At 35.1% G+C, this 12,960-nt stretch overlaps 1 protein-coding gene across 9 annotated transcripts in view; it reads right to left on the bottom strand.

Annotated features, from left to right (window-relative positions):
• Positions 1-375: 375 nt before the first annotated feature.
• GK (glycerol kinase) overlaps positions 376-12,960 on the bottom strand; it is a 34,962-nt gene continuing 22,377 nt past the window's right edge. For 3 of the 9 annotated variants that reach the window (XM_072027483.1, XM_072027466.1, XM_072027470.1), the window contains 6 exons: positions 12,798-12,882; positions 9,792-9,912; positions 8,344-8,487; positions 7,529-7,609; positions 5,942-6,028; positions 376-2,834 (listed from right to left, as the gene is read on the bottom strand). In XM_072027483.1, coding sequence (XP_071883584.1) covers positions 2,821-2,834; positions 5,942-6,028; positions 7,529-7,609; positions 8,344-8,487; positions 9,792-9,912; positions 12,798-12,882 — 532 coding nt within the window. In that variant the 3' untranslated portion in view covers positions 376-2,820. The other 6 variants (XM_072027471.1, XM_072027465.1, XM_072027484.1 and 3 more) reach the window with 4 other exon arrangements.

The raw sequence follows: 12,960 nt of genomic DNA, 5'->3' as shown, positions 1-12,960 counted from the left end.
GCATGGTGTAAGACTAAACACCAGCTGGCCCAGTGGCACCACCACTGTTTGAAACCTGTCTCACACCTGAGTTAGGACTGTATTACTTCTCACCATCTTACTTGCAGCTTCCTGCTTTTCCTCACATCCCTCTACATTCATGAAAATGGAAGACATTTCTAATAAAACGTCAAAACTGAATAGATCACTGAACACCAGAATGCACTGCTGGATGTATTTGATCTGTACCTCTCAGCAACTTAGAGCATGTGTCAGTGATGGAGCTCTATATTAAAGATAGGGCTCTATTGTTTAATATACCTCAATGTATACTATTGTCTTGTGTAATAAACGTTAATGAAAATGTGTCTGAAAGATAACATGGAAGAAGAAACCGACAGTTTAGATCAATTTATTTATGGCATTTTAATACCAAGTTAATGCATGTCTCAAGTAAGAATTTATAAATCTGGTAATTTATAGAAAAAATAAATCACAGCTTCACAAAAAGCTAACTTTCAACAGTTTGCCCCCCCAATCCCAATTTACAATATATTTCAACTGTTGGTAGAAAGTTAACAGTGATGTGAAATTCTTAAAAAATATTTGCAACAGCAATTGAACATAAAATTATGATATTTACTCAGTGAAAAAGTAATAGGAATTGTGTTTCCCAGTAAAAGATATATCAGAAAAGCAGCAAAAAATCCTCCTCCTACTTATTATGTGCTACCTTTCCCCCTGCCACATACATCACTGGCAAAGGCAACACTTAACAGTAACCACTCCCAGGTTCAGTACTTCAGTGTTTTTGGCAAGAAGTCAAGCTCAGAAGTCCAGTGCTTGAGGTGTATGCTGCCCTTGCCCTGTGTGCTCCAAAGGCCGCTGTTCCTTGGTGTAAGATGGAATCAGTGACAGCTCAGAGTAAAGGTAGGGAGTATAAAGATTTTCCTATGGGTTCATGTTCATTTTTCACTCTTTCTTCACCTCTCCAATACAAACTGGAAAACTCAGAAATTTTAATTATTACACCTCACATTTGAGTTCTTATACAAGATGAGGGATTTGAATGTTGGTGTTCTATTTTCACTTGTGCACAAAAATCCCTTCTGTTAAATGTACACATGCAACCACAAGAGGAAAAATGTTCCTTCTCTAACTTAATTAAAAGTCACATTTTCAAAGGTCATTGCACTTGATAATAAAAAGGCAATTAATATGCATTTGATATTAAATATATCATACAGACCTGAACTTCTGTGCAAACCACTGCTTCAGACAAACACACATTTAACATTTTTTTTAAAACTAAGCCTCTAGTTAAACAAAGAAAAACTTTTAAAGAATATTTTTCAGACATTTTTTTAAGAACACACAAAAACCACTCCCTTTAACTCCTAGTGCATTTAAACACCTCTTTGTATTTTGCTTTGAATTTCTTCATGTTGTTCCCACATTTAACCTTGCTATCACTCTATACTGATCCAGTGACATGATACAAGAATACGTTTTCTCTGACCTACCCAATAAGGCTGGCATTTGTCATGCTGTTGGTACAAACACGAAAGCTGAAGGTAAGATTATTGCCTCACTCCTTTACCTGTGGAAGATCTAAAGTTTCAAAGTGGACGCAACTCTGTTTTCATTCTTGTTGCCTGTGAACTCCAAATAGCCAGTTTCAGGTGTCAAGTGCTTACAATTCCAAGCCAGGGTTTTGGGTTGTCCCAGCATATTTTATGACAACTTGCTGTTAAAACTATGGACACAGAAACTGAAAGGGAGATTTTGGTCCCTGAGGTATACTAACTGACAGCAAGAACTAAAGCACTGATACTGAATTTGGAGTGGACCCTCTTTAAGGAAAACTGTTAGCTTCAACTTTCAGATTTTAACAGACAATCACTAAAAATACCCCTAAGCAGGACGACAGAATATATGCAGTATTGGTCAAGAAAAAGTATACCATACAGAGTAATTTTAAAGAGTTTTCAGTTACTGAGGACAAAGAAGCTGTCCTGTGAATAGCATGCTGTATTAAATTTGTCTTTCAAAACAAACACAAAAGGGCAAGAACATGAAACATGGCCTAAACCAAAATGGCCATTTACTCCTACCTCTTTAATGTACACTTAAAGGACTGAGTGTCTTAAATACTTAAAATAGGCAAACTGACTACATATGCCAGAAGCCAAAACAAACTTTTAAAGTCTTTGTTCATTTCAATAGTGCTCTGTTTACCACGTCAGCAACGTTTTCATTGCCAAACCAGTGGCAATGTTTCCTACTAATAACGTATTTTGAGCTAGAGATTAAAAGGTTAGTACCATTGAAGGTGTTTCAGACCAGAGGTGACTAAAATAAAACATCTTTGGCAACCACATATGCATGATTGGTAATTCACAGCAGCTGGAAGAATTGTAAGACATTTACAAAGTCCCATAGTGCATCATTAACTTTTTGCAGTGTGTTGTATAAAGTACCAACCCCTGAAAAGTTTAACTTAACATCTGAAGTCACCTCAGAAGTTGCAGGGTTTTTTATGCCAACTTTCTCAAACAAAGCCATGGCTTCTGAAATTTTAAAGGATGATGGGATATAGTCCACGCGAAGGCCTCCAGTGCTGTTGGAGTTGATGGGGAAGGGAGGAGAATAGTGAAGGTCTGAATACTTAAATTTCAATGTACCACAGGGAGGTAGCTCAGGGACTGACAGCAGATGTATTCATGAATGAATTTAGTCACACAGGTAGTATCATCACACTGGTGGTGGAATCTTTTCAAACAATAAAATAAAATGAAACAAACAAAAGTCAGCTGTGTCCAGAGAGTCCATTATGTAGTCTCATTTATCGTTACCTTAAAATGAGAAAGAATGTGCATTAGTAACATAGTAAATTAGAATTTACTTTAAACCATTTTAACACATTATAACACAGCTAAGTGATAGGAAGAATTCAGAATAACCATCTTTTGTTTTCAGTTAATGTAATTATATATTAGATGTATCTTGTGACACAAATGCAAATAAAAGCTAGCACTTATGTGTGTGGGATGTGTATACAGCAGAAGAGAAGAAACCACACTAAATAAGATGGGTAAACTTTTAACAAGGAGAAGAACTGAAGTAAGGTACACTGAGCTATTTTTTTTTTTTCACGAATATGAGCTCAGCTTTCAGAAATTTTGGAAATATTGCAACTGATTTGTACAACTGCATTGTGATTCTTATATGTATATTAGTATGCAATTCAGCAGTAACTGTCACAACGCAAGGAATTTAAAAGAAAAACAGATTTTTTAAAAACAACAGGGTACCTAAGCAGGAAGCTTGGTATTATTATCAGCACCAATACCCTACTTTGTGAGAATAAGGTCAAAGAACTTTATATCCCAGATGCAGAATAATATCCCATTTATAGTCAGACCTCTGGTTTTATACCTCATTAGAGAGGTGTCAACTTAAGCATGCAAAGGTGTTTCTTAAATTCGAGTCTAATAAAATATGTCACTTTAATTTAACCCTTACCTCCTTCAAAAAAGTACAGCTACAAAATATGTTGAAATCTCTCAGGTATCCAGATAAAAAAGTAGTGTGAAAGACTTATCAGAATCTTAACATAAGGACCCCAGTTGCTACATACAATTTGCTTTAATAGTGAAATAAAACAAAATATTAACTCTTTCTCCACTGGGGAAGAAGAAAGAAGATCATAAAAGAAAGGGCAAGTAAATGACCTGATTTTGATGAAATTATGAACAACAGTATTGTTCTTCAAATTCTGTCATCAGGTGCTGCGTGAAAATGCAGTTAGTTTAGCCGATCCCTAAATGGGTTTTTGCTATGTTAGTATTCTCTGTTCTGCCACAGCAGATTTTTGCTTCACATTTCAGCAGCTGCAAAAGCATGGCCCAGACCTACAGAGACATGTTCAACAACAGCGCTGCTGCCATGCAAGACTTACTGCTGTTTCAGCACATGAAGGATGAATTCAATCCTCTGTAGATTCAATCCTCAAACTTACTATACTGATGACTGCATTGGAGTTCCATTGTTTTGTTAAGAGATAAAATGGAACAAATTAATTAATGGAGTTACAGTACCAAAGTTTGAAGGAAAGCCTGGTCAGCTAGCTCTGGCTTTTAAAAACAAAAGGACATTTACCAGAAAAAATGTCTAAGTGGGTGGGTGGTGGTGGTGATGACGCAGCCCTGCTCCAATCAGCAACACAGATTCAGTATATCGTATCATGTTCTACCCTAACACACAGATGAGCAAAACTACAACCAGTACATATCATCACTAATTCTACTCTTGTTTAGACACCATAATTAAAAAACAAAACAAAACAAAGCAAAAACCAGGAAAGTTACAAATTTCTTGCAACTTTCTTCCCCAAGCTTACCACGTAAAGAATATAACAAAAATCCTCAATTGTTACTGGTTGAAAACAAGGGCAAAAATGGGTTCTAAAGGCAAGAGTGAGCTAAGATGATTTCCGCTTGTGGGGCAGAAAGACACTGGCAAGCTTAGGGAAGGGAGAACAACGTCTGTTTTTATGAATTCCCATAGTGTAAGTTTAGATACATATGCAGGTTACTGATTAGTTGTTTTTACAAAGCATTAAGCCTGGAATTTAAGTAGCTTATCTGCCCTCTTGATATTGATCTTCCTATTGATATTTTAGGCATCCCCCATGTACTTGAGAACCTGACCTGGAATTAATATTCAAGTTGTTTAGTTCAGCTTGTTAAAAATTTACCCACTTATTCGCAGCTGGTTTTATGTTATATTTAATAACTAAGATTGTTCTCATTCACAGATGTATTTCAGAGTTAGTACATCAATGTCAAACCATTTGTTCAGTGTGATTTTTAATCAGCATTTGTTTAGTTTGATTTTAGTTCTTCTATAAGCTCAGTCTCTTCCATGCAAGGAAAAATTACCACTGAACAGTTAATTCACGCTGTATGAGTAGAAACTAACATTATCTGAGGAGCATGCTTGAGTTCTCAGCTATCCGTTTAATTAATACCCCACCCCTCAAAAAAAACCCAAAACAACTAACTAAACAATAACTCAAAAAAAAAAAAACCCTTACTAAGAAGAAAATATGGCTATGCTGTAAAATATTTTCCTTGGAAATAAATTTTAAAACACAATGGCAAAGAACAAATGACATCTCCATAGAAAGTTCTTACCATACAAGTAATCTTACTACAATGTCTTACTGCTGGCATAAGTAACTAACACCATCATCCATCCATATTAAGAACTTTCTTTTAAAATTAAACATATATTAATAGGTTGAAGATGCATCTTCATTGCATATGCACACAGTCCCTTTCCCCAGTTTTGGTAAGTAGGTTTATTGGTGTCTCTTCTTTTTATACAAAATGAATTAAGAGAAAAATACTAAAAGAACATTCCGTAGATTAAGCAGATGAAGATTCCTAACCATACAGTAGCTCCAAGGGTGCCAGAGAAAAGGTGGAGGAGATACACAAAGCCTTTCAGGGAAGAGGAGTCTTCCCTTTATTTAGACCAGATTCTCTAAATAATTTAAAGTCTTATGAGAAGAAATAAAAGACAAAGGATGGAACCATATTCTAATTGCAACGTGCACTGCAATGCAAAACTCTGCTAGGCTGCTCCAAACTACCCAAACTTTTATAAACTGTGTACAGTCAGCTTAGCTAGATAAAGAGAGAGGATAGCCCAAGGTTTCACATGCATCTAACAATCATGAATTTCATGGTGCATAAAAATGAATTCAAGACAGCATTCTTTGTTCCCTTAGGTACTATGTGACTAAACACCCTTAAACACTTGTGTGCATGAACAACAAAAAGCATCAGTCATTTTTTTGCTCAAAATAAACGGTGGAATACAAAAAAAAACAAAACACAACACTTAAACTAGTGTAGACAGCTTTTAAAGTGATCTAGTTCAAATAATAACTAACCTGAGACGTACTTTGCTCCGATTAACATTACCATGCTACTCATAATAAAAAAACCCAAGGGCAGACTACAGAAGATACTAGTGTCACCTGATGTCATCGAGGGGAAGATGTTTCCAGTCAAGCAAATCAAAAGAGAAATATATATATAAATTGCAATATATATGTTAAAAATCATATGAACAGCAAAAAGTAACAATTGCAAGAAAAAATAAAACAATTTGCAGAAAAAATAAAAAAGTTCATGCAACCTCCCCCAAAACAATTCAAAACAAGCTCTCAATAAGAGTTCACATTCAAATTCTACTGTCAGAACTATCTAGGTCGATACAATTTCTATTATTCTCCAATCTTAAATGCTCCTAGCAGGCATAGGACAGTTTCAAAGCTAGAACTAAGAAAATCAGCATTCTTCCCCTAGTGTTAAAGTGGATAATCAGTGAGGTAAAATTTTTGTAAACATAACTTTTCACATTAGCTGAAGAACAAGACCTATTTTATTTTCTGCAAGGCAGATATTCTAAGCTTCAAAAGGAAATAAAGAATAAAAAATAATACACACATCAAGCACTTGGGATTTAGGGACGCATAACAGCATTTAGATATAAGGCAACTAAATCGTAATACTGAAGTAAATCTTGTTATTCATGATAAGTTACCTATTTCCCTTCCAAGCATCCTTGAGAGAATTGTTTGCATAACCATGCTGTTAAATAAAGTACTTACATCTACATACAGGATGGTAAAAGAAAAAATTTAGTTTTTATCTCTCATCAGTAAAGTAAGAAACTTTATGCAGCTTGAGGGCTGCAGCTGTGGGTTCTGGGGGTAGATTCTGAAGATTCTTAATCTTTTCAGTAGTTTTTCCAAGAAAAGTGAAACAAAGAAGAAGTTGTGTCCTGTAGGCTGATTCAGGCCTAGAAACTTATCCTGAAATAGTGCTAAAATATAAACTCAAATTATAGATCATAGAAGACTGCAGACTATTCAAGCCTGATAAATGGAAAAGTCATCTACTTCAAAAGAAATATCTTTTTTAGTCCCTCAAAGTGTATGTATGTTCTATGTGTGTGTACAATAGGTGTATGCAGTGCTTCCCTTTATAACTTCTAGCTCTTAGTCCTTTTGAGTCAAGCAGGTTTTGATGTGGTTAGCAATCCCTCCTTCCTATACAGCAAACAATAAAGCCAAGATACAGCAAGAAAAATCACTGGATGAAACTTTCCTCTTTTTCTACATGAGTATAAGAAAGTTTATAAAATTCCTGCACCATCTTAGAATTAAGCTGTATCTCTTTAATAGGAAAGATTTTTTTTTCTTTGTTAACTATCAACATTCCGTGGAACCTGCAGTTAGTCTTGATTTAATGTCTTATGCTTTTAGAGACCTACAAGATACTGCTTGTGTCTTCCTTTCAAGAGGAAGACCAGCCTATATCCTGCTTTATTTCCACAGTGTTTTTAAGTAATCATTTTCAAATCATTGGAATAGTTAACAGATAGAATGAACAGAAAAGGTCACCAAACTCAAGATTAATTAACTAGTCTAGTTAGCTAATTAATATTTGACCTGTGTTAATGTCTGGTTTACCGTTTGAAGGAGCTTCAGATGTCTCCCAGCCCATAGATTTCATCACAGCTTTCTTCCACCTGGCATAGCGATATTCACTTTCTGAAATAGAGAAATCAGCGAAGAGAGAAGTCTGTCAGTGCCTATGAATACAAGTATTAAAAAAATGTTTTGAATCAGTTAAAAGAAAAACCCTCAAAACAACTAAAATAACACAACTATGCACAGTAACAAGAAATCAACTTAAAAAAAAATTCTGTGTGTTCTCCAATCAGAAGATATACAAATAGGACAAAATGAAGCAATTGTTATTCATGCATAAGCCCTTCAGTGTTGAAAATAAGTCTTGAAGAAGGGATCATAGCAGTAATTATAATCAATATGGTAAGACGAAGTTCTTTATAAAAACAAGAAAAAATAATTGAAAAGACAAAAATGTCTTGCACATGGATTAATTATGTCAAGTACATGCTTTTTGTTTCTAGAAGCATTTAAGAATGACGAAAAAGTTAACTAAAAGAATGATCAGTGTAGACTTTTTAAAGCCAAATTAGGAGTCTACCAAAAATACTCTGCCTGTCCTTCCAGTGTCTGTGAAAACTCAAAAATGCACAAGAACTTTAGGAGACATCTTTCTCAGTAAAAACAAAAACACAAGAATAATATAAAAAACCCATCACTACAAACACTACAAAGCTGATTTTTATCATTTTGAGGATATTTACATACAGCTGTTTTTATAATGGTATGTCAGACTGCAACAAAGAATAAAATTGATCTTCTGAACATAAAATAAAACAGTTCATGGGTTCCTGGAGAACCTTAATGGAGCTTACCCTCTGGGTTGATCTGTGGTTCAAATCGTTCACATGTCACTGCTGTCAAATCTCCAGGATTCAGACTCCAAATTCCAACTCCTTCTGCAGCTCCTGCTGCCATAGCAGCTCCTAGAGCGGTTGTTTCAGGCATTGATGGCTTTACTGAAGTAAATCAGAGAGAAGGCCATGATGCTTTTTACTGAAAGTCAACTTGATGATATCAGAACTTCAGACATATATGTCTAAAATGACACATTTTCCTATAACTGTTACATGAGCTTCCCTTAAGTTTACCACCTACAAATCTCATTTTATTGCCATTCACATGATTATGAAGTTAACTTCAACTATGAGTCTTCCAAGTCTTCAGAATACTTCAGATCACTGGTTCCCTCACTATTGAATAGTGGGTGGCAACCCTGTCCATGGCAGGAGGGTTGAAACTACATGTAGATGATCTTCAAGGTCCCTTCCAACCCAAGCCATTCTATGGTTCTATGAATCACAAAATTGCCCATTTTCACATCATGCACAAGGCTACTGACCACCACCAGTTTCCTCAGAGTACTTCTGTTAATAAGATGACAATTTGTTGTCCTCTCCTTCCCCAAAGTAGTGATTACTGTTTAAGTAACCCATGTTGTTCTCCTGCTCCAGACACTTTGTTATTAAAAGCATCTATATGTAGAAAGGGCATCTTAAAAGAGGTTACACACCTGTACTTACTAGCTGGTTTGCCTTCCACAGGTGCTATAAAAGACCAAACTACCCCCAAGATGTAAATCTGTGCCATTAACTCTACAACTGCCTGCTTCTCTACTTCAAGAGGAGAATCCCTTAAAAGCAGGTTTTATTGATCACATCCTTTTAAGTGCTAGCTATTAAGCACTGACAGTATAAGCCTTGTGCATTATGTCTCATTAAAGGCAAACTATAGTAACTCTGGAGTTTAAAACTTTCCACTGGCTTGCTATTGCTGAAGTGGCTCATGTTTATGTAGAAGACCAGTGAAGGTGCAAAGCTCTGATTTGTCTCTGAGCAAGATTTTCAGGGCTGACATGTTGCAGGACAATGTAAATTTCATTGATTTTAAAACTGTTAGACAGTTAGATATTGATCTGACAACTTTAAAGTTTAATACCATCACAGTGCTATAATATTTCAACACATGAAATGAGTCAGAGATGCTCTAGGAAAATGAACCTTAAAACTTGATGCTAGACCTAAGCAATTTTTTTCTGGAAACAAAACCGAACCAAAATACACTCTTCCCCCTCCCCCGCCCCCCCAAAAACAAACAAACAAAAAACAGCAAACAAACAAACAAACAAAACACAACATTCTCAGCACTAAGAAAAGCCCAGCAACAACAACAACAGCCATCCAAACAGCCCTCATTAGCCATTACAAATGAACAGCATATTCAGCTTTAAAAAGAAAAAAGGAGTCATAGTTTTTTATCTTACCTACTGGAATACAAAGAATGTCTGATTGCAGTTGCATGAGAACTTTGTTATTGGTCATTCCTCCATCTACTTGCAACTGACTTAGTGGTATCCCACAGTCCTTGTTCATTGCATCTAAAATCTGAAGAGCGATATATGTTACAAATTAATTGCAGAAAAATCTCCAAATGCAAAATATCGATAAGTCAGTGTTTGCTGAAGAGTGTTAAGCAGGTACATCTCCTTCCCTGTACATCAAGAGGCCAAAACAGAGGTAGTGACAACACAGTTTTGATTAATATACAGTAAGTGCATTCAATTTATCACAGAAATTCTAGTGTAGGAGAATTTTCTCTATACCTAGCCTATCTGTTGCATATATGGTCTAAGAACTTTGGGGAAAAAAAACAACTGATGACCACTACAAACTTCATTAAAGCTAACAGAGGAAGTACACAGCATTATCCTACAATCATCTATTACATGGAGAATATTGTTTTTTTCTAAGGTTTTGTAAAAACAGTCAATTAAACGTCTCATTTACATTTTTAATGTCAGAATATAATACTTGATGACAGGAATTAACTAGTGCAGAATGATTTTTCTCTGTCATTTTTCAATTTATTTGAATAACTGTATGTGTGCTTTTCTCAGCTTTAAATGACAGCAAGATACACAAACCACAAAAAAAACTACAGTGCATTGTATGCTATTCTGCATTTCACAAAGTACGCAGTTATACAATCCTTACTTAGAATCCAACATGTTTCTATAAATGAACAAACAGGTAGGTTGGTAAAGTACAGAAAACTATATAGAGATGGGTTATCCAGCAGATTTTATGTATTCTCAGACAGTAAGTCAACAAGGAACTAAAAGCATTGCCACAAGATGAAAATTAGAAGGTAAAAGACCAACTTTCATTGTGGCAGAATCTGTACATGGGTCTGCACTGAAATAAAAAAAAAATACATTAGAAATAACCAGGAATACAGGATATATAGCAGAGCATGAAAGTTTACTGGCAGTACTAAGCTACTACTAAGCTCCCTACAGCTTATTTTCTTCATCTTTTATATTAATCTATACTGAATTTCACCTGCCTTTTTTTTTTTTTTTTTTTTTAACTATTCAGAACTTCAGCAGCGCCTCTTAATCTTAGCTTTACATATACTGCTGAAACTCTGATTTTGTTTATTATTTTGCAAGAGCATGTTGAATCATATTTTTCACTTAGACTAAAAGTTTAAGTGTATACTGTGCACTTTGACTAAAAAGCAAAAAGAAAGCTAGAAACGAGGAAGAAATAAAACAAATTACGATCATGCTGTTTCTATCTCTATTGTAGCGTAGTTAGATTACGGGCAAGGTGTCCAGGTAAGTTTTGTCTAATGACAGCAGTGTGCAGCTCTTCAAATTCAAAAATTACTCATTTTTCTACAATATTTTCTGAGAGAAAAAAAATATAACAAGGGTCATCTGTCTGCACAAGGAAGGAACTTCTGAGAGAAAAAATGAACAGAAACAGAAGAACTGGATGGCACAAAAAATATTAAAATCAAAACAAAACAAAACAATGAATAGGAATTTTGAGTCTTTTCCCAAAGGATACATAAGATTTACATTTCAAACAGAATTAAACCAAACTAACTTTGCTTTTGAGAAGACAAAAATAACAATGTATCTTTGAAAAATGTACATTTTATGCTCTTCAGTAGGACTTAATCTACTAATTTAAGCACGTCCAAAAACCTAATGAGGCACTCCTACCACTGTGTATTGACTAAAGAATAAGGAAATAAGGAAGAGTTAGATAAATTCAAACAGTTTCACCTTCAGTTTTGAAAGCTTTATTCCTCATCCTGCTACTCCCAGACACAAGCCATTTCTTGTTACATTTGCTACAATCCTTTGCAAGGCAGCTGAGGTCATTAATCCAGCAGAAAAATAGCCCAGCAAAACAGGGATAATTTTTTGCTAGAAAGATTGTTGAGCTGTCACGTGAGATGGAATAGATGGGAGGACAGACAAAGAAAGAGAGGAGCAAGAAAACAAACCAGGCTATCACTTCAGTTCACTGTAACTTCACCCTGACTTCTAGTATCAGGATTAAGAGCTTGCTATTTCCAAGCTCCTTCCATGACTTTCAGAGGACTCAGAGGCTTCAAAAGGAGATGCCTTGGTGAAGTTTCTAGCTGTCTTTTTTCCACAGGAGTACTTCTTGCTTTACTCATTGTTGCTCCAGAAACAGCAAGCTACTTTCCTCATCTCACACAGTTTCAGATGGGTATTATTTTAAAACATAGAAGTTTAAATAACATTAATTAAAAACATGCAAACATATTAAAGTTTCACTGTTACCCTTTGGGGGCTATGAATTTCATTTTGTCCTGTGTTTGTACAGAACACAAGGAGCATGAAATGTAGCAGATAGTGATATAAAGATTTTAATGCTCAAACCATACTGATATCAAGCCTTTTGATTTGGTTGAAGGATTAATTTATTGTATGAGAATGTAGGTTTGCTTTTGCAGAATGCTGACAAGTGCAAAAAGAGATGTAGGCAAAAAGTGAATGCAGATTTCACTGGATGTTTGCTGCTCTCTTGATTTAAATATTTTTTGTTCTTATGGAAAACAACATCAGCCATATCTGTCACAGCAGATGATATAAAATATAGTCTCTTATGTTGTAGAACCAATACAGCATTTTTGTTATGGTATTGGCCTTGTCATTCTACTGTTTGCATGTTCTGCCTTTTATAACAGTCATAAAATATGTTCACCTTATTTTAAGTGCTGATAAAAAGTATGATTGCCGCTCCAAAATAATGTACCACTCAACCCGATCATTCTAGCTAAGTTCACAGGAACAATCCTTCGATACTACCATCATGTAAAGAAGATAATAGCATAGAAGTGTGGTATGAAGCATCTTCGTTAAATCTTTTTAATCCTCTCTTTTCCTGAAGAGTTACACTGTTCTTATACTAATTTAAAATGAATTTATGAACTAATTTGCTTTTACCTCTCGTGTTTGAAAGCAGACAGCTTCTAGTGCAGCAAAGGCGATGTGGTTTTTATTTGTAAACTGAGTAAGGCCACAGATAATACTGTTCAATAGAGGAAAAAACAAAAACAAAACAAACAAACAGAAAAAAAAGCAAGAGTTAGAACATACATCTTCACCA

The sequence above is a fragment of the Anas platyrhynchos genome, chromosome 1, assembly GCF_047663525.1.
Source record: "Anas platyrhynchos isolate ZD024472 breed Pekin duck chromosome 1, IASCAAS_PekinDuck_T2T, whole genome shotgun sequence".
Lineage (NCBI taxonomy): Eukaryota > Metazoa > Chordata > Aves > Anseriformes > Anatidae > Anas > Anas platyrhynchos.
The sequence above is the reverse complement of the archived record's forward strand: the minus strand, read 5'-3'. Positions and strand labels throughout refer to the sequence as shown.